Source organism: Ranitomeya imitator, chromosome 9, assembly GCF_032444005.1.
Source record: "Ranitomeya imitator isolate aRanImi1 chromosome 9, aRanImi1.pri, whole genome shotgun sequence".
In the NCBI taxonomy this organism is placed as follows: domain Eukaryota; kingdom Metazoa; phylum Chordata; class Amphibia; order Anura; family Dendrobatidae; genus Ranitomeya; species Ranitomeya imitator.
Window position 1 is genome coordinate 134,159,717 of NC_091290.1, and position 22,717 is coordinate 134,182,433.

General features: G+C 43.4%; 1 protein-coding gene across 1 annotated transcript; it reads right to left on the reverse strand.

The window, feature by feature from the left end:
• Positions 1-9,122: 9,122 nt before the first annotated feature.
• PSMD7 (proteasome 26S subunit, non-ATPase 7) lies at positions 9,123-18,120 on the reverse strand. The gene is made up of 7 exons (XM_069739100.1): positions 17,969-18,120; positions 13,195-13,286; positions 12,146-12,238; positions 11,973-12,070; positions 11,343-11,423; positions 10,956-11,047; positions 9,123-10,030 (listed from the first exon to the last, which is right to left on the reverse strand). The coding sequence occupies exons 1-7, from the start codon at positions 18,040-18,042 to the stop codon at positions 9,604-9,606; spliced, it is 957 nt and encodes a 318-aa protein (XP_069595201.1). The 5' UTR covers positions 18,043-18,120; the 3' UTR covers positions 9,123-9,603.
• Between the last annotated feature and the right edge of the window lie 4,597 nt (positions 18,121-22,717).

Here is a 22,717-nt window from a genome sequence, read left to right on the forward strand (position 1 = left end):
GATGTGTGTGTAGATAAATGGACGTTCAGAAATGGTGGATAAACTGGGGATCTACAAAAAAAAATACAGCATAGCTGGCGGGGATAAATACTGACCTAAAGGGGTGACATCGGATTATAAAAACATGGCTGCATCCAGCAAAAACAGCGCCACCCTAGTCCATGGGTTGGGTCTGGTATTACAGCTATATATTGAAATAAATGGAGATGAGCTGTAATTCTGCACCCAACCTGAGATAAGGGGTGGCGCTGTTTTTGGAAGAAAGCAGCCATGTTTTTTCTTTTTACATTAATATCTCTTACTGAGCAAATGATGTGACCACCAACATGGCCTGCATTGCAGTTTGTACCCCATTTTTTTTACTATGTTACAATCCAGCAGCAATACCAGACACTTGTTATAATATCTCATCATAACCGGGCATTTCTGCCATTCTGGAGTCTGAAAAAGTTGAGTGATGAGCTGTAATAAAGACCAGAAATAGATTAAAGAGGACCTGTCGTTAGGTCAAGAGAGTCCAGTTTTTGTTCCTACTTTATTATCTCGAGTATTCAGTTTTTTTTGTTTTTTTTTAAATCCGCCATACGGTTCCAGAGATATTGGCCTTTATTTTTATTTAGGGCTAATTATGGTCTTTTAAAAAGGGGCGTGGCTCACAAGTGAATAATGCAGAGCGCCTAAAGACACGCCTCAGAGGATCCCGTTATCCCTAAAGACACACCCCAGAGGATCCCGTTAGCCATAAAGACACGCCCCAGAGGATCCCATTAGCCCTAAAGACACACCCCAGAGGATCCCGTTAGCCCTAAAGACACGTCCCAGAGGATCCCGTTAGCCCTAAAGACACGTCCCAGAGGATCCCGTTAGCCCTAAAGACACGTCCCAGAGGATCCCGTTAGCCCTAAAGACACGCCCCAGAGGATCCCATTAGCCACGCCTCCTTGTAAAGACCAGAAAGAGTAGCACTAAATAAAATGGTCCATATGGCGGATTTAAACAAAACAAAAAATGGTGATAGGACCTTTCTAAAACGGAATTTTCCCGTGTGTTTATATATAGAATGAGTGCGATTTGCGTAGTGGGGGGTAAAGCAGTATGTAATGGACGTCGGATTTCCATCTCTCCCGTTTTGCCCTTCCCTCCTGCTCTCTTTATTGCTGTGTCTGGTGCCAGCTGGGAGAAGCAGGAAATGCTTTCATGTACGGGAGAAATGTGGAGTATGTGAGCTGTCCCTGAGCAAATACACAGTCCGCCACCTTACAAGGATGGCATTGACGGGCCGCCTCACCTTCCATAATGGCATCCTTGTGTAACGCCAGACACGGTGTGCAGGCAGAGAGGAGGTACGCCCGATCCCAGCCGCGCTGTCCACACCGTCTATAGAACGTACACAGACAGGCACAAGAGGGGAAATTACACCAAAAAGCAATATTTACCACCGCTTTACCAAGATGTTTACTGGGACTGATAACCAGTTACCTTCAGTCCTGGGGGAAATCATAACTGTGCCAAATAACAAACTCAGCTCCACTATCTAGACTTAAAATAAATAAATATGGAAATAATTAAATAAAAATGTAACTTAAAAAATACATATTTCTTAATAAAGGTTTGTGTTTTAAGATTCTTTTTAAGTTTATATGGAAGAGCTGAGTATATATATATATATATATATATATATATATATATATATATATATGTGTGTGTGTGTGTGTATATATATATATATGTGTGTGTGTGTATATATATATATGTGTGTGTGTGTATATATATATATATATATATGTGTGTGTGTGTATATATATATATATATGTGTGTGTGTGTATATATATATATATATGTGTGTGTGTGTATATATATATATATGTGTGTGTGTGTGTATATATATATATATGTGTGTGTGTGTATATATATATATATGTGTGTGTATATATATATATATATATACACTATTCCGATACATATACGGTATATGCATTCATATTTAATTATAAATACAGTATATATTGTGTGTGTGTGTGTATATATATATATATTTAAATATTTATATAATTAATAAATATAATAGTAAATTAATAAAAATGCTGATTTTATATATATATATATATATATATATATATATATATATATATAATCAGCATTTTTGTGCATGCACAGACGGGTGCAAAGCCTCCTTGGTTGTCATCAAAACCTCTTGCATATCAAGTCAGATGATGAACAAAAAATGGGTTTTAATTGGTCCATGCGGCACCATAAAGGATGCCGACGTCCTGCAGATTCCACGGTATTGGATGGATATTAGAAAATTACTCCTAATGCGACTCCATAGCTCCAGAGAAGCAACAGTGTCGTCAGCACTGGACTTTGGGGAGGACTGATCCTGGATTTGGGCTAATAATGTTATTAGCCGCGTATCTGTCCTCCCGTTCCCGTAGACTAAGCCTTTTTATATACTTCAGCTCATTTATCTTGCAAAAGAAATTTAATGCAAACCTCAAGGTAGCTTGCCAAATTCTGCAGGCCACCCTACCCCCCTCGCTTCTTCTGCCAGTGCTCGGCGGTTTCATAAATGGACAAGGTCTCTTTGTTACACTCAAAAGTCCTTTTTTTTTTTTTTTTTACTTTTAAGGAAAAAAGTGAATTTGGTCTTAAGACTAATAAGGATCTAAATACAGAGTCCTATGAGGAGGCGCACGCTGCCCCGCCGCTCCGATCTGTGCATTCCTGCACTGTGTGCCAACTATGTGATGTGCTAATAGTCTCTGACATGCGTATTACTCAGTAATCCCCTTCTACTGCTCACAGTTCATTAATGTTACACAATTACGTGCGTCCTATCTATCTTATTGGACTTGGCCGCCGTAGGAAATAGCGCAGGGAAGGGGGTGACACGGGTTATTTAGGGTAAATTTACAGTCTATAACATTATATTAGTATATAAGATAGAAAACAAGTACAATAAAGTGAGAAAATTGGAGATTGGTGCAGCGGGAGAGAAGACCCAGCCCAAGGGAAGTAGGTAAAATGCTGTAAGTAACCTATATATATATATATAACTGGGGGGTCCGACCACTGGGTCCAGCACCAATCGGTAAAAGGCGTCACTTTTAGGATGGAGAGGCAGTACACGTGCTCGACCACCGCTGTATTCATTCTTTTTCTGGGAGTCTTATAGAAGATGAATGGAGTGGTGGTCGGGCATGCTCATGGCCGCTCCATTCTCAAGGGTCCTGTTTTGCAGATCCTAGTGGTTGAACACCCACCGAGTAAGTGTGAAAAATATGAGCAAATTTTAGTTACAGAAACGCTGTTTAGAAATCGGAGCGTTAAATCTGCACCAAGGATGTGAACCAAGCGTAAAGGTTTTGGGTGGGCAAAATCGGTCTGAATGATTGCCGTAGCGAGTCCCGGAGTATGGGGGGGAAGCAATGGAGACGTCCTGGAGATGGTTCTTGTAACGTGAATGATAGATACCTAGGGAGGAGGTACTGTTTTAACATTTTTCACCACTAAATAATTTGGCCACATGCCCAAAACCAATATTAATCTTCCTGCTAACCCTTACCAATCAACAGGGGGATATTGGCCCCTTCCCACTAGTTTGCTCCCAAGCTTGTTTCTTCCAGAAGTATAATGGCTAACTCCGTGCCCCCAACTCTTAGCAAGTGGGGTGTTGCATGTATCACCCACCAAAGAGAAGGTACAAATATTTATTAAAGGGGAAAGAAAATAAATGTCCTTAAGTACAACCGGATTAAACTAGTAAATTATATTGCTAGAGTTCCCTTTAATCGTGGAGATATTATGACTTATAGGACACAAAGGGATTGATTTCCGGGCAGCCAGGCCTGTCTACACACCATTAATAGAAAAAAGACAAAACACAGAACATATGACACAATGAAATCGAACAAATCCTCCGATCCCTAAATATAGTAACGTCAGGAAAGCACCTGACCACAAAAACAAGAGGAAAAGGAAACTTTTATTTTTGGCTCCTGACGGCTCTGCTGGCGTCCGCAAAGGTGCAAGTTACAGAGTGTCCTGGTAGCTGCACCGCTCTAGAGTAACGACGTGCTAATATCCCGGGAGGGTTTAATGGCCCCAATCCTGCACGGCCGGCGTAACAGTGCGTTGCCATTTCCATTGTGTTCGGTTTGGCGGTGTTTTACTGTCGATGCTCGGAGCTGGATCCAGGCTGCCCGCTTTAGTGCCAGGCCTGTTTTTACTTTTTCCTGGCATCTGTTCATTCAGAAAACTTGCAGGTAGTGAAAATGTCTTCATCCTGCCATATTAGTAAGTGCCCAATGCAGTGCTCGCTTATTGGACCTGGCGGCTTATTTTTGGACAGTCCTTATTTAAATACAATACCCCCTTATGTTTGGAGGGGCTCATTTTTCCAGGCAGCAGTTTAACTACCTGCATGCCGTGTGTCATACAAAGTATAACGTCCTCAGATCAGGATAATGATATTCTATACGCACAGAACGATCTCTTTGATGATCGTCCTGTGCACATAGGAGTCAGGCATTTAAATGGCCGCTGGTGGACTTGTATGTAGCTGATTAGCAATCAGACTCAGTAGGGAAATGTTAATGAGCCTTAAAAGCCTCATTCAGAAGTCTGTGGAGTTTTTTTTTACCCCAACTTGAAAGCCTCATTGTCACATATGAGGTTGTTGAGTTTGGTCAGGAGCAGATTGGTGCATTGCGCTCCGAACCTCCGGCCTAGGAGGAAGCATAGAAACGAAATATCAAGTCCGGTAAGCAGGATTGGCATAAATTCTGAGAAATAAATCAATGTAAAGGGTATATTCACAATTGAAAGTTATCCCTCATCCTATTGATAGACCATAACATTGATGCCCTGCCTGTTTGCATGTGTCAGTCTGGGAGTGGATCCCAACATTCGATTCTACGATCCGTCCCTGGATGACGACTGATGCATTTTAGGATCAAAAAAATGTGTGATCCCAGCTTTACTGATTGCCGGGACCTCCAGAGATCCCCAGAACAGGGGTCTGAGTACAGTGCTGGGCTTTATCCAGCAGTCCACAATGAATGGAGCGAGAGGTTGAACATGCGCACATCCGCTTCTTCTGCCGCACCCCATTCTCATCACTGGGGTCCCGGAAGTCAGACCCATGGCGATCAGTGATTTATCCTGTGCAGCACAGTCTTGTGTTATGTGACCCTGGAAGATGTTGCCGGTTTCTAATAGATCATTACAAATTATATGGCAATTGTTTTCTTCTCTGTCATTGGCCATGCACGTAATAATGCTAAATTTCACAGACATTACTCCTTTAAAGCAGGGGTGGGCCATTATTTTTCCCGAGGGGTCACATGAGAGACTGTGACTGTTGTGGAGGGCTGAACCAATAGGAAGAAGTTAATTCTACTCAATATTAATATCGATATATTATAAAAAATTATGATTGACAATTATATTAATATTCTGTCACTTAATATTGAGCAGAATTAAGTATGCTGAGCCCCCCACAGCCCCTTATATATTGTAAGAGCCCCCATATGCGGCATGAGCCCCCACACAGCCTCCACCATATGCGGCATGAGCCCCCACACAGCCTCCCCCATATGCGGCATGAGCCCCCACACAGCCTCCACCATATGCGGCATGAGCCCCACACGGCCTCCCCCATATGCGGCATGAGCCCCACACGGCCTCCCCCATATGCTGCATGAGCCCCACACGGCCTCCCCCCATATGCTAAATGAGCCCCACACGGCCTCCCCCATATGCGGCATGAGCCCCACACAGCCTCCCCCATATGCGGCATGAGCCCCACACGGCCTCCCCCCATATGCTGCATGAGCCCCACACGGCCTCCCCAATGTGCGGCATGAGCCCCACACGGCCTCCCCAATGTGCGGCATGAGCCCCACACGGCCTCCCCCATATGCGGCATGAGCCCCACACAGCCTCCCCCCATATGCTGCATGAGCCCCACACGGCCTCCCCAATGTGCGGCATGAGCCCCACACAGCCTCCCCCATATGCGGCATGAGCCCCACACGGCCTCCCCCATATGCGGCATGAGCCCCACACGGCCTCCCCCATATGCGGCATGAGCCTCACACGGCCTCCCCCATATGCTGCATGAGCCCCACACGGCCTCCCCCATATGCTGCATGAGCCCCACACGGCCTCCCCCATATGCTGCATGAGCCCCACACGGCCTCCCCCATATGCGGCATGAGCCCCACACGGCCTCCCCCATATGCGGCATGAGCCCCACACGGCCTCCCCCATATGCTGCATGAGCCCCACACGGCCTCCCCCATATGCTGCATGAGCCCCACACAGCCTCCCCCATATGCGGCATGAGCCCCACACAGCCTCCCCCATATGCGGCATGAGCCCCACACAGCCTCCCCCATATGCGGCATGAGCCCCCCAGCTGCATGTCACCCCCATAGCCTCCCCATGCCCACCCAAACATCCCATATACATGAAGAAGACCCCCCATACTCACCTGGGTCTCGTTCCCTGGCGCCATGCTTCTCTCACTGCCTCCGCTGCGCTGACTCTCCGCAGTACACAGCCGACGCAGTGAAGTTACGCCATCTCGTCAGCCGTTTCACATGCTGATTGGTGGAGGAAGTGGCCGGAGGCATCTCCACCAAAGGAGACGGCGGGCACGGTCCAGCCCGTGGGCCTCTGGTATCCAGCCCCATGGCGTTCTCGGTCCGCACCAAGACAGCCGGATGTGGCCCGCACTTAGCCCAGGTCTGCCTTAAAGGGATGTTTGGTCAAACCTAAGTTCACATTTGGCCTTTTTTTTTTTTTGCTATCATCACAGCAAAAATAAGTATTTTTGATCCAATTATCCAAAATCCAGGCAAAAATGTTGCCGTTTCAGCGATAAATAAAAAAATGCAATATGTACACAGCATAATTTTTTTTTTTTTCATAAGAGATCATAGAAAACTCTGGGTTAGGCCAAGATCAGATGTCACGGTTCGTAGATTGACCGACTGGGGGTCTCCTGACCACTACTTATAGGTACATATGAGGGTCGGAGATATGCAGTCGGTCCGAATTTTCAGGTCGAGTAAAATACGCTCATTTTATCCCAGTCTTGGCAGATGTGATAAGATAAGCGCTGCATGCAATGAATCCAGGGGTCGTGTCTGCACCTATAAGCAGAAGCCACAAGGGTAGTATGACCATGGCCTCAGATCAGGGCCCAGCGCAGACCGCCAGTACAAAGAGCAGCCCAAGCTCTGCGGGCACCCTGCAATACACAGGCAGCCCTATAATTTCAATGGGACTATTTAATGCTTCAGTTTAAGGTCCAACATAAACCAAAAAGTAAGAAAATACTTATTTTGTTCTTGGATGACTGCAGCCGCTATGGATTCCTGTAAATCAAACATTATCAGATCTGTAAAATATCACATCTTCTCATCTCGCCAATACTACTGGGTTACAGCTCCTGTCGCCGACCATCCTAGGCAGCACATCTGTTTCCCATCAGGGCTGGGAATCACTAGGAAAGGGGTATAATGAGGACTGGAGCAGTGTGATTGGTCTGGGCTGACACCTAGTGGTCACATGTTGTACTGCAAACTAAAATACCCATTGGGGTTGACCAGCAAGTACCACTGCAGCCTTAAAAAAAAAAAAAAAAAGTTGGTATAAGACCAAATAAGTGCAAACTTTCTGTCCAATGCAATTAATGTAGCTCACATAATAAACCTTTATGGAGGATTCACGACAAAAGTATTTTTTTTTTTTTTTACATTTACTATAGTAATCAAATATACAATAACACAGATTATAGTTGTGGTGAGCGGCAACAAATAACATATCCAAATAAAAAAAAAAAAAAACTAATAAATTAGCAGCCAGTATGGTGAATATTGCACACAAAAAGGGGGGTAGATGCAAAATCTATGGCACTGCAATTATAATGAAAATATAAAAATTAATAAAAGTAATAATATTGCACCTATACCCTAATAAAAGTAGGATTTGCTCCAGAGGTCAGCTGTGTTGAAACCATGCATGGTAACCTGGACACAATCTTTGTAGGTCAGGCAACATATGAGTAGAACCCCTCTCATTGGCTCTATGGACCTTTAAATACGCCCTCCTTTCTTTTAGTCTGTCCCTCGTCAAAGCTGCGGTGAAACGTGCGTTGGGCACAGCGGGCATTGTTATAAATGATACTTTTATTGGGGTATAGGTGCAATATCAGATCTGGTACTGTTTTATTAATTTTTACATTATTTCATTAGAATTGCAGTGCCAGAGATTTTGCAGCTACCCCCCCCTTTTTGTGTGCAATATTCACAATACTGGCTGCTAATTTAATTTAGTATTTTATTTGGATATGTACGGTTGCTACTCACTGCATCTATTACCTGTTGAGAATGTTATTGTGTATTTATTTGATTACTATAATAAATATGTAAAAATATATACTTTTGTCGTGAATCCTCCCTGTAGGTTTATTAGTCTTTACTAGGTTCATGACTACTGATTATTTGGTTGTATACATACTTATGTAGGTCATATATCTGAGCAGGCTGAAAATAATTTTGCCGTCTTCTTGAAAATTTGGTAGGGAAACCCTCTCTGTCCACCACTGCACTGGGTGGTGATAAATCCACAATGACCATTTTTTCAAGGACGTTTTTTAGACGGATCAAAACACACACAAAGAAGGCTGTGAAAATAACATTAAGCACATGCATGCAATCTGTGTTCAGGCCGTTAAAATTGGAATGGATGAAGCTTTGTAATTTTGGGGCAGGTCTGTAAAAGAGACAGGTTTTCAGTTCAGGTCAAACCGTTCCACAAATGTAAAGAACAATGCGTGCTAGGATGTAAAGGAAAGGAAATTCCAGCTCTTATAGCGCTGGCAGAATCGTGAATAAAAAAAGGAATAGTCCACAGAGTGGATGGCAAGCTACAGAGCATGAAAATCAGGTTAGTATAGGAGCTAAATGCAGTTTTTAGTTGTTGGGAGGATGAGGACAGCAAGATTATGATGGTCGATAGCTCTGGAGTAAAAGGACAAGTGCACTTTAAATACGCACTGTTATAAGGATTGCAGAGGAGTCCAATTTCTCCATAAAATACAATACACAAATGATTTAAAAACAAGATTTTAATTTTTTTTTTCTGCAAGGAGTGATATTACAGCCAGATTGCCCCCAAAAGACCTAAATTTACCTTGATGGACAGGATGTTCAAGGGTAAAGAAACTTCCGCAAAACTCTATAAGTAAAGCTCACTGAGCAGAAGGCCGTCTGCTCCCGCACCTTGTACACATCTAACGTGTGCTGTAGGTACACGGGTTACAAGGTGTGAGGCCATCCAGTGCCATCTGCCATTACTTTTATAGCGTCTGACCCAGACGACCCCTTGAATATCCGGCAGATCTAACGTCATGGCATCTGTGGACTATAAACTGCTGCAGGTTACAGGGTCCTGCCAAATAGTGAAGGGGTGCAGGGTATGGAGGTACTCGGGGTGCCCTTCCTCAGTATACACAGGAAAGCTGGGTCAGCAGTATATTGTTTTATTACTATTCAACCACCAGCATACATACAAATACAAAGGAGGAACAATCATTTCTTTTCTTTCTTTTCCTCTTTCTTGGCGTCGGTCTTCTCCTTCTCGTCTTTCCTCTCCTTCTTGTTCTCCTCTTTCTCCTGGCCTTCCTTCTTCTCGGCGTCCCTGTTGGCGATCTTGTTGTTGATGAGATTGTGAAGGGCGACCACTGAGCGGATGAGAGAGGCCAGATACACCACCAGCATCTGGTCGTTAGTCTTTAGGTAGAAAGCTTTGACGAACTCCTGTAGGTTTACGTCTGGCAGCAGGTTGAAGACGTCCTGGAGCTGGTAGATGATCTGGTGGTTGATGGGCAGTTTGCCGCTGGACACTTTTTCTAGGTAACTCCTGATATCCAGCAGTTTGGAGTTCAGTCCTTTCAGCCCATGTACCTGATTTGTGATACGCTGTGACAAGGTCCCCACTGTAGTGTCTTTGATGTCTCTGCCGGGAAACAGACAAGGAAAATTGCCATATTAAGCCGACCGTACTCCCTTGGCATATTTGATATTAAAGTTCTCCACTATCAGAAAACCTTTCCTGCTATGTACAGTTCATTGTGAAAACAAAGTAGTGCATCCGCTGCTGCCCAGGTCTCCATTGTTTGGCTGCAATGATGATGTCAACAGCGCTGCAGCCAATCATTAAGCCAGCTGATGTGTATATAGACAGCAAGCTGCAGAACACTGCGACTGGCTGTAGCGCTGTAAACCACTGCAGCCAAACAGAGGCAAAGTCAGCAACAGGGGACTAATTGCTGGACCCCAGGAGTGCAAGAAAAGCTTGCCTTATTAATAACAAAACTGTGCATATGGGGGAAACTGGTTCAAATCAAGTTGCAGGACATTGTTAAGTGGCCATACCAATAATCTGTTGTGGCTGGACAGGATCTGTGGGAGCCGCCATTTACCTGGCGCTCTTTGATTAGCCGGACTGGCGCGATGTCATGGCACGACGCATGTGTGACATTACTCCAGGCCCAAGAGAAGAGCCGCAGATGCTGGTGGGTGAGGCAGATTGCAGGGCTCCTGTCCAGCGGCCATTGGACTGTATCCTGCAAATTGATTTGCACCATCTTGAAAAGAGGACATTTGTGTGCGAGAGTGCGGCTCGCATTGTGGGGCAAGTAGCTATGTAATATCTGATAGTATAGTATTTGTAATATGTCACTTGTGAATTCTAAAAAAAACGTACGTATTAAATCACTAGAGAAAGAGGGGGACAAGATGTGTTCTATTTGATTTATATATTTATAACAAGAGCCAATCTCAAGGGGAAACTCATACGATCCCAGTTCAGGGCACACAGATAGAACATTAAGGCAGTGTCAGATATAAGAAGACCCTTCTAAAAATCGTACACAACTTACCGTAACAAGTGCTCCACTCCGACTTCCTCTGCTTCCTCAGCGCCAATTTCACTGGTCACATGTTCAAATGTCTTTGAGGTTGGAGTACCATCCTGAGGAAGAAATTTACAGTGTTAGAGAGGGTAATAAAAAAGATAGATATTTGTGCAATGCATATCTGAAAACCTATGTACTGCTCTTTTTTGTGTCCCACAACAGTCCCTTGCTGGCTGGTTTGTATCTGCCAGTGCACTAGTTTTTGCATTGACAGTTTATGGCGCCTGAAAGTACAAACCAGCCTGAGAGTCAATGTCAACGATGAAGTGGCACCAGCAACACGGATCCTTCAAATATCAACACTGAGTAGATTAATACTGTATCCTAAAATGCGCAATATTAAAAACTTACATCGTGAACTTCCTCTACTGAGATATAAGCCTCTGTGGGAAGACCCAGGTCTTTTGGCTTCACATCAATGATCACAAGAACCTAGAAGTAGCAAAGATAACATCCAATGAAAAAAAAAAAAAAAAAAACACACACGCAAGCAACAATTTAAAAAAAAGGCAGGCTGGGAGTGTAAGGGATTACCTAACAGAAGGAAATGCTATAAAATAATAAAGAATAATGCTTCACCCTAAAAATCCCCCCACACTGCGGTGGTCCCCATGGGTCTTTAGTTATTATCCTGCAGCCATGATGAACCCTACAGCCAAAAACTGGCCACAGCGGTGATGCTAGACCGGTTTGGATTCTCCAGCTGATTTCTCCTAAATGGCTTGTCTAAGTCTGAGAGAGCAGCCATCTGTTTTGTCTCGTATAAGGCTGCTACCTCTTAAGACGTCAGTGTGCCCTAAGGGGGATTACAACAATGTTTTCTTTAGGAAGTTTATCCAACATAGGACAGGATGCAATGAGCACAAGTCCTTCCTCTGTCTGGGAGGACGACTGCATGCTTCTCCACCTACTTTTAATGCTGGCGTCTCTCCATATGGCTGCATCTGTACACAATTTCCAAACTATTAAAGAAAAACTTACGGAGTTTGGACAGTATCTCTTCATCAGCTCGTTGATAGCGATGTCATTTTTGTGCAGCTTGGGTCCCGTGTGGTACCAGCCAACTATCCTTTCTCGAGCTGAAGAGAGAATTAAGACATAATTATGAGCCAAAGAGACGTTACAGCTACATCAAAGTGAAAAGAAGGACTCACCATTGACTTTTTTGAACATGCCATACATATTTTCGAGATAGTCGTGATCCAGAAACCACACAGAGTCGTCTTTATCATCTTCATCAAATGGAACTGAGGGAAGAGATAAGTTTAGTTAAGGCAGTGGATTTCCAAAATGGTAAGTATGAATATAGTATTAAATATATTCATAGGATCCAGTACAAAAACCACATCGGTGACGGTCAAGTGCCTCCTACCCAATGGCATCAGCGGCAATTCTTTTAGTTAACTGGTTTGGTGCGATATCAAACCACAACAGTGACTGTGTACCAAGCTGACTAATCAAGAGGAGCAGGGTCATGCCGTCAGTCAAGAGGCAACGTCGTTCATTACGGATGTGGCTGCTAGACTGGATTTGCACCAGAATTTCTGCCCCATGTGGAAGGCGTCACCCTTAGATGAGAACAGTGTCAGCAAGTACAATCTGTGTATTATGACATACCATTTAAGGGTCTCCATTTTTAGCAGCTTATTCACAGAAAAATCAAAGTAATCCCCTTATCTAGAGCGTAGCGAATACATTTCTGGTAACTGGAGGTCGGACCGCTAAGACCCCACAGATCGGGGTACTGGAAATCTGAAAGCAGGGCTTTGCAGCTCTGTCCTGACCAGTGCAGAGGTGTGCATGCCCAGCCTCTACTCCATTCATGCTTAATAACCAAGCGTAGAGCTTAGCAACCACATAGACAATGAATGAAGCGGAGGTCAAGCATGCGGATCTCAACTCCACTCATGATGGGGATTGGAGCCTTAAAACCCTCAGGTGATCCTGTAGATGGGTGATAAAGTGTTAATCCCCAAAAATCAAGTTAGCAGCCAGGTCTCACCTGGACTCCTCTGTACCTGTTCAGTGACGTGTCAGTACTGTTCCCCAATGTGGCCACATTCACCGTCACATGGAATCATTGAACATGCAGCACTCGTGAAAGTAAAAGGCACACGACGAGGACATCGATCATGATAGGATAGCATTATTTATTTCATTTCCTTGTTGAAGAAAACAAACAGAATTACAGGACGCTTCTTACCGGCAAAACTGTTAGAAACATCTAAAATCTTCTTGTGCCAAGACCCCAACAGGACACCGACCACTCGCTTCTGGTTTCCAACTTTTCCAATTCTGTAAGTGTAAAATGCAAATATCAACAACTGCACATCACCGGAGGGAAGAATTATTATTTCTATTCAATAAGCATTAAAAAAATTTGCTAGATTCTGTATGTTACATTTGTGTGTGTTTTTGGAGTAAGCTGCCTCTTCATGATAGGGATGTATACCTTTATTTACTTCTCCCTCGTGTCCATATTTAAAGGGTGTTATCTACTAAAGTGAAGACATCTCTCTCGGATATTACATCCGTTTCTAAGCAATAGATATATCATGTTATCTACTTCATTTTCTTCCTGCACTACAGAGGTCCTGACCGTGCTGGGAGCGGTAGCACAGGGCAATTCAAGCAATGGTGTCAGCTCTAGTCTACTGCACAGCGGGCGGCCGGGACAATACTGTGCAGGGAAAACCGAAAAGTCACGGCACTGCAACACCGGCGCTGCAACACCGGCGCTGCAACACCGGCACTGCAAACACCGGCACTGCAAACACCGGCACTGCAAACACCGGCACTGCAAACACCGTCCTCTATAATGAGGATCAGTATCGGTGCGAATGGTTAGACCCTCGACAATCAGAAAGTGATGGCATGTCCCAATAGTGACCCTCAATGATACTGAACAGATATATTAAAGGGGTTGTATATTCATATTAATTGGTCATTCTATAAATATCTGGTGATGAACCTTTATGATCCCAATATACAGGCACAGTCACTCTCGGCCCACCACCAATAGGTCATCATTATATTCCTGGACCGGCGCCTTGAGGATGTGGACTAGTTCTGGTCTTCAGAACAAGATGTGTTGTTTTTTCCCCATCCCTGCCTTCTGAAAGCCATACAGGTCCTTCTCAAAAAATTAGCATATAGTGTTACATTTCATTATTTACCATAATGTAATGATTACAATTAAACTTTCATATATTATAGATTCATTATCCACCAACTGAAATTTGTCAGGTCTTTTATTGTTTTAATACTGATGATTTTGGCATACAACTCCTGATAACCCAAAAAACCTGTCTCAATAAATTAGCATATCAAGAAAAGGTTCTCTAAACGACCTATTACCCTAATCTTCTGAATCAACTGATTAACTCTAAACACATGCAAAAGATACCTGAGGCTTTTATAAACTCCCTGCCTGGTTCATTACTCAAAACCCCCATCATGGGTAAGACTAGCGACCTGACAGATGTCAAGAAGGCCATCATTGACACCCTCAAGCAAGAGGGTAAGACCCAGAAAGGCACCTCAATGGTAAGTCTGTTGGAAGGAAACAATGTGGCAGAAAACGCTGTACAACAAGAAGAGGAGACCGGACCCTGAGGAAGATTGTGGAGAAGGACCGATTCCAGACCTTGGGGAACCTGAGGAAGCAGTGGACTGAGTCTGGTGTGGAAACATCCAGAGCCACCGTGCACAGGCGTGTGCAGGAAATGGGCTACAGGTGCCGCATTCCCCAGGTAAAGCCACTTTTGAACCATAAACAGCGGCAGAGGCGCCTGACCTGGGCTACAGAGAAGCAGCACTGGACTGTTGCTAAGTGGTCCCAAGTACTTTTTTCTGATGAAAGCAAATTTTGCATGTCATTCGGAAATCAAGGTGCCAGAGTCTGGAGGAAGACTGGGGAGAAGGAAATGCCAAAATGCCTGAAGTCCAGTGTCAAGTACCCACAGTCAGTGATGGTGTGGGGTGCCATGTCAGCTGCTGGTGTTGGTCCACTGTGTTTCATCAAGGGCAGGGTCAATGCAGCTAGCTATCAGGAGATTTTGGAGCACTTCATGCTTCCATCGGCTGAAATGCTTTATGGAGATGAAGATTTCATTTTTCAGCACGACCTGGCACCTGCTCACAGTGCCAAAACCACTGGTAAATGGTTTACTGACCATGGTATTACTGTGCTCAATTGGCCTGCCAACTCTCCTGACCTGAACCCCATAGAGAATCTGTGGGATATTGTGAAGAGAAAGTTGAGAGACGCAAGACCCAACACTCTGGATGAGCTTAAGGCCGCTATTGAAGCATCCTGGGCCTCCATAACATCTCAGCAGTGTCACAGGCTGATTGCCTCCATGCCACGCCGCATTGAAGCAGTCATTTCTGCCAAAGGATTCCCGACCAAGTATTGAGTGCATAACTGAACATTATTATTTGTTGGTTTTTTTGTTTGTTATTAAAAAACACTTTTATTTGATTGGATGGGTGAAATATGCTAATTTATTGAGACAGGTTTTTTGGGTTATCAGGAGTTGTATGCCAAAATCATCAGTATTAAAACAATAAAAGACCTGACAAATTTCAGTTGGTGGATAATGAATCTATAATATATGAAAGTTTAATTGTAATCATTACATTATGGTAAATAATGAAATTTAACACTATATGCTAATTTTTTGAGAAGGACCTGTAACTATTTTTTACCAGCATAAAAGGATTTTTAATAATTACAAAAACAAAGCTTTCAGCTTGTATTTTTTGTTACCCAAGGAAAATACACCCACACACACTCATCTATCCTTAAAGTGTTAATACTGTGCTGAAGTAATAAAACAAATTTTATATATATTTTGTATCGTCCAATAGCAAAGGAAAGACACACAAAAAAAAATATATTTTTCTTTATTGCAATGTTTGTATCCTCAGAGCGGTGCGATATCATTGCAGTGTATAATGGGGCTATGCTGTGGATGGCTCAGTGTATAATGGGGTTATGCTGTGGATGGCTCAGTGTATAATGGGGCTATGCTGTGGATGGCTCAGTGTATAATGGGGCTATGCTGTGGATGGCTCAGTGTATAATGGGGCTATGCTGTGGATGGCTCAGTGTATAATGGGGTTATGCTGTGGATGGCTCAGTGTATAATGGGGTTATGCTGTGGATGGCTCAGTGTATAATGGGGTTATGCTGTGGATGGCTCAGTGTATAATGGGGTTATGCTGTGGATGGCTCAGTGTATAATGGGGTTATGCTGTGGATGGCTCAGTGTATAATGGGGCTATGCTGTGGATGGCTCAGTGTATAATGGGGCTATGCTGTGGATGGCTCAGTGTATAATGGGGCTATGCTGTGGATGGCTCAGTGTATAATGGGGCTATGCTGTGGATGGCTCAGTGTATAATGGGGCTATGCTGTGGATGGCTCAGTGTATAATGGGGCTATGCTGTGGATGGCTCAGTGTATAATGGGGCTATGCTGTGGATGGCTCAGTGTATAATGGGGCTATGCTGTGGATGGCTCAGTGTATAATGGGGCTATGCTGTGGATGGTTCAGTGTATAATGGGGCTATGCTGTGGATGGCTCAGTGTATAATGGGGCTATGCTGTGGATGGCTCAGTGTATAATGGGGCTATGCTGTGGATGGCTCAGTGTATAATGGGGCTATGCTGTGGATGGCTCAGTGTATAATGGGGTTATGCTGTGGATGGCTCAGTGTATAATGGGGCTATGCTGTGGATGGCTCAGTGTATAAGGGGGTTATGCTGTGGATGGCTCAGTGTATAATGGGGTTATGCTGTGGATGGCTCAGTGTATAATGGGGCTATGCTGTGGATGGCTCAGTGTATAATGGGGCTATGCTGTGGATGGCTCAGTGTATAATGGGGCTATGCTGTGGATGGCTCAGTGTATAAGGGGGTTATGCTGTGGATGGCTCAGTGTATAAGGGGGTTATGCTGTGGATGGCTCAGTGTATAAGGGGGTTATGCTGTGGATGGCTCAGTGTATAAGGGGGTTATGCTGTGGATGGCTCAGTGTATAAGGGGGTTATGCTGTGGATGGCTCAGTGTATAATGGGGCTATGCTGTGGATGGCTCAGTGTATAATGGGGCTATGCTGTGGATGGCTCAGTGTATAATGGGGTTATGCTGTGGATGGCTCAGTGTATAAGGGGGTTATGCTGTGGATGGCTCAGTGTATAATGGGGTTATGCTGTGGATGGCTCAGTGTATAATGGGGCTATGCTGTGGATGGCTCAGTGTATAATGGGGTTATGCTGTGGATGGCTCAGTGTATAATGGGGCTATGCTGTGGATGGCTCAGTGTATAAGGGGGTTATGCTGTGGATGGCTCAGTGTATAATGGGGTTATGCTGTGGATGGCTCAGTGTATAATGGGGCTATGCTGTGGATGGCTCAGTGTATAATGGGGCTATGCTGTGGATGGCTCAGTGTATAAGGGGGCTATGCTGTGGATGGCTCAGTGTATAATGGGGCTATGCTGTGGATGGCTCAGTGTATAATGGGGCTATGCTGTGGATGGCTCAGTGTATAATGGGGCTATGCTGTGGATGGCTCAGTGTATAATGGGGCTATGCTGTGGATGGCTCAGTGTATAATGGGGCTATGCTGTGGATGGCTCAGTGTATAAATATACAAAAGTACCCCCTTGTTGTCACCAAGGGGTTAACAGCAGGCAGTCACCTATGATAGGACCACAGCTGCTAAAATTGCTCCACAGAGGTCCTCAATCCCAGGACAGAGGCTGCACAACAGCTGTGGAACTACAAGTCCCAGCACGCCCTGCTTTCTCCTAGGTCCTGTGCCTGCAGAGTCATCCGTCCATCCCCAGCACATGGTAAGCGTACAGGATAAGTGCCCTGTCACTGTGCGGCTGCAGGCCTAGCTGCCTGTGCTGGGGCCTTCCCGGCCGGTGACTCAGCGGCTTTTCAGTCACAAGTACGGGACTCACCTGTTGAAATGATCCACAACACTGAGCAGCACCAGCGGGTGCACCACGACCTTATCTACCGCCAGCTCCGGCATCTTCCCCGGCTACAATGACTCTCACACACCGGCCGGAAACACAACTGACCTCACCTCCCTACCACTTCCGGAGACACCACTCCCAGGGTGCACTGCGCACCGGAAGCGCTGTACAGTCCTGCGGCGGTCGCCATGTTTGTGCAGGCAGCTCGTGTAGAAGTCACTCTCCAGCACATTAGCACAGGGTGTGTTCATGGTGGAGCTGATATATTCCTGACAGGATGAATTCTAGTCACGTTTCATCTGTTCTAATCAGATTTCCTGAAGTCTGGAATAGCACACATTACCCCTGCCCTTATCCCTTCAGCACCACACATTATTGCCACCAGAACGTGACAAATTGTCCTTTTTTTTCTCTTTTTTTTTTCTCCCCTTCTTCCAAGAGTTTGTATTTGTCATCATACAGATAGAGTTAATTACCAGAAAAAGTATGAAAAAAAATCAATGAAAACGCAATCCCACCATTGTTTTTTTAGTTCGTTTTTACACCGTTCATCGTGAGGTAACAGTCGCCGGACAGTGTGGTTTCCAGATCAGTACGACTGTGGCCGATACCAAACTTGTTTAGCTTTTTTTTTTATTTTGTGGCTCGAAAAGAATCCAGAACTTTGTAAAGCAATATTTGGGTTGGTGTCGCCATTTTCCGAGACTCGTAACTTTTTTTTGTCAATGGAGCTGTGTGCTGAGCTGTGTTTTTTGGTTTTCCCATTGTGGGACCTATGATTAGGAGCTGTTCTGCAGCACATTCTGCAGCACATTGAATGTGTCCTGCGCGCGGCTGCGTTCTGCCACTTCCATAATGAATGTATGGAGCTGCACTGCGCATCATCAACCTCCATTGTCTTAGCAATGATTTTTGGATTGGGCGAGGGGCAGGAAAGCCAAACTGCGTCTATCTAATAAATTGTTTTTTTTTCTTTCTCCTTCTTTCCTTTTAATCTTTTCTATCTATGGTATTAATGTTTCTTTCCTTCTTTCACTCCTCTTTTCCATTCATATTTATCTTTCTTTTTCTATTTTTTCTCTATTCCTTCTCTTTCCTTCCTTCTGTCTTCCTTTCTTATTTTTTCCTTTTCTTCTTATTTCTCTCTCTATTCCTTCAGTCCTTTCACCTTTATTTAGCATTCTCTTTCTTTCCTCTTTCTATTTTTTCTCTTTTCCTTCTTTACTTCTTTCATAATTATCTATCATTTTATCTCTTTCCTTCTATCTTCCTTTCTTATTTTTTTATTTCCTTTTTCTTTCTCTCTCAATTCCTTCATTACTTTCATCTTTATCTAGCATTCTCTTTCTACCTTTTATTTTTTCTCTTTCTCTTTTCCTTCTTTTTTCTTTCATCATTATCATTTTATCTCTTTCCTTCCATCTTCCTTTCTTATTCTTTTCTATCTTTCCTTTTTTCTTTATCTATTCCTTCACTCCTTTAATCTTTTTCTAGCATTCTCTTTCTTTCCTCTTTCTATCTTTCTATTTTTTCTCTTTTCCTTTTTTTCTTTCATAATTATCTATCATTTTACCTATTTCCTTCCTTCTATCTTCCATTTTTTCTTTCTCTCTTCCTTTCTTCTTTCATATTTATCTAGCATTTTCTTTTAGTTTATTCCTTGCTCCCTTCCTTCCTTCCTTCCCTGAATTTACTGTATCTGTTCTTCAATACTGGATCAATTCTGAGAAGTGACTATGTCACAAATGGAGCTGGTGAGGGAGGTGGAGATCTGTGTTATGGTAAATTAGTTGTTTAGCTGACATCCTAACCATTTGCTGTAATTAATTTTGCATTGATGTAGTTTATGTATATTTTTATTTACAGCTCAAATATGGTAATGATAACAAGGGCCTGGCCCGGCAGGGAAATCGATAAGACTTTCAGGTAAGGACAAATCATTGTAAAAAGGTCTGCTGGAGCAGTAAACGTCTATTGACTTAAGATCACTTGTACTATTGACATATGTGTTCTGTGTTGGGCTTGAATAATGATAAGCCGTCGTCTTGTATTTTCCTGAATGTGATGATCATTCTATTACTCTGTACTTTGTAGACCGTTATAAGTGTAAACCAACAAAAATATATTTAAAATCGACTTTTGCTAAATGTTTTGCTCAATATTTTTATTTATCTGCAGGCAAACGAGGATCAATGATCCTTACAGTTAAATTGTTCTCTCTGCCTTAAAGGGAGATGTATGGTGTTTTAGATACACTACTACAGGGGTGCAGCTGGGGGGCTTCCCAAACTTGTGCCCCCTGGTGATGAGTGCCAGAGGGGGTGCAGAAAAGTCACTTTTCATTTGCCAGGGTATTTGGAAATGGCCAGAGACAGAAAAGCTTTCAAGGGAAGTCAAGCTACAACCTTGATACCCAGTATAAAGAAGTGCCGAAACCATAAGAAAATTGTTGTCGTTGTGATCATATAACATTAATTTGCTTTGTCAGAAACCTCTACTAATGAGATCTGACCACTTTCCAATTCTGACTCTACACCAATGGCAGATTTTAGGATATTGAAGGGTAGGGCATGTTGTATTTCAACATTCCTGATTCTTTGTTCTCTTAGGAAGCAAAGCTACCACGAGAGACGTCTTACAGTGGCATATTAGGCTTTTTTTATTAAAAAAACACATGCGTACTCTATTGAGCCGAGGGTGCATGTGTATGGGAGAGTCAGAAGGAATAGCTTTTGGTCAATAGCTCCCCATACACATTGGATGAGCATCAGCTGATATGTATGGAGGCCTCCCAACTCTCCCCGGACAGGTGATGTTAGGTGAGAAAAGGGTCAGGAAGTTGACATTTCGGAGTCTGAATCTTTAGTAGAGAAGATAAAGGAGTCTAGTAGCAGCTTTCTCCTTGTTGAAAACACACAAACCCATAGCCGAAACGTCATGCGTAAGAGAAGTTAGAAGACAAACCTGTCTGACAAACGAATCTTATGTTTATGGCCACCTTACTATGTATGGCCGCCTTCACACAACCGTATTCACCTAACTGGAGCTGTGTTAGGGTACGTGTCCACGTTCAGGATGGCCGGCGGTTTTGACGGAGCGGCAAACTTGCTTCGCCCCCTTCTGGAGACGCGATGATGCCGGATGTGTTCAGTGCACACATCCGGAATCTCCGCACCCCATACAAAGGGCCCTGTGTTATACCTTGCGACGCCGCAAGGTAAGCGGACATGCTGCGATCTAAAAAGACGCGCCGCATGTCCGGAATCGCAGAGCCGCCGGATGCGTGTTACCACGCATAGTGGAGACGGTATTTCATTAAATCCCCTCCACTATGCTGTAACATCTGGACGCTGCGTGTTTGACGCTGCGTCTCTATACAGCGTCAAACACGCAGCGTTTCCTGAACGTGGAAACATACCCTTACTGTCCCCTGCATGGTGGCGACAGCGTCCAGCAATTTGGATCCCAATGGTCACACTTTTTTGGCAAATGCTTGTGATTAGAGATGAGCAGACCCATGGAAGTTCAGATTCTGGTACTTTATTCCAAAAGTTTGGGTCTCTCTCTCCTCTCGGAGTTCTCCCAGAATCCCGAACATTACACCGGACCTCCGGGAGAAGTCCGTTTTTGGAGTTTAGCACCGGACACTAACGTTGTGTTTTTTTTACACTAATAACGTTACCAAAAAGAGGACATCTAGTTCCTGGATTTCTCTATATCTTTGTGATCTGTTTGGACATAATACACTTTAAAAGGCAATTTTACCCCTTTCATGCAGATATGTGACCGTGACTTTTGTTACCTCACTTTCTCAGACTCCTTTCGATCAGCAGAAACAAATTAATAATGGAAGAAAAATTGTCGTTTTGGTGACAGATTTTCTGGGATCTGTTTCGGTGGCCATATTGGCCATTATAAAAACTGGATAACTAGTCAACAAAATATAAAGAAAATGTTTTTTTTTTTTATAATATTTATTGAAACTTTTTTTTATCTACTTGTTAAGGTTTAAAATCTTCTCACTGAAGTGTCAATGGTAAATTTAGAATTTTTTTCGAGATTGTGTATTTTTTTTTTTTCTCGTATAAATCTTATTAAATGTAAGAAAAAAAAAAAACCATGAATAAAATGTGGAGGAAGGAAAATGAAGCGGCACATTTGATAGTGAGGGATGATGATGTCCAGCAGAGGGCGTCATCGCTCTTAATATCGGAGAATTGCAGGGCTGGGGCGATCTCTTTTGTCTGTTTTATCAATATACGTATAAAACTCAATGTTCAAATTAACTAGTTCAATAAGTAATTTAGCACATTGATTTTTGGGCATACCCTAAGTGCTATTACAAGCTACGGATACTTTAAATGCCATTACCTAATAGGAGGAATGTTTTAAGCACCTTTTATTGATTTTATTACTGCTTTATTTTGCTGTCTTGGTTTAAAATCATTTTAACCACTTGGTAATCAAGAAGAAATATATTGTTGGTGAAATACAGTCAATTCCCCGAAAACCTTTGACATCGTTAAACAAGGAATTACTGTTGTTAAATCATGTCAGACAGTAACTGTAGCACTGAAAGATTTCACATTTAGCACAATGGATGAGCAACACCCGTACCCGTAAATTGTGTTCACCTTTGTCCCTCCGTATGGCAATCAAACTTCAATTCTTTACTTACTTTTTACTGCAGATTAACTTCATTTTTTTTTTATCTTCGCATGCCAGGAAGTA

Bases quoted from the DNA above. Each gene is read 5' to 3' on its own strand.
- PSMD7 (XM_069739100.1), bottom strand. From the start codon at position 18,042: ATGCCGGAGCTGGCGGTAGATAAGGTCGTGGTGCACCCGCTGGTGCTG. The intron at 11,048-11,342 runs GTAAGTTTTTAA...TTTCTTCCTCAG, and splicing joins CAGTAGAGGAAGTTCACGAT to GATGGTACTCCAACCTCAAA. The intron at 10,031-10,955 runs GTAAGTTGTGTA...GTTTCCCGGCAG, and splicing joins GGAGTGGAGCACTTGTTACG to AGACATCAAAGACACTACAG.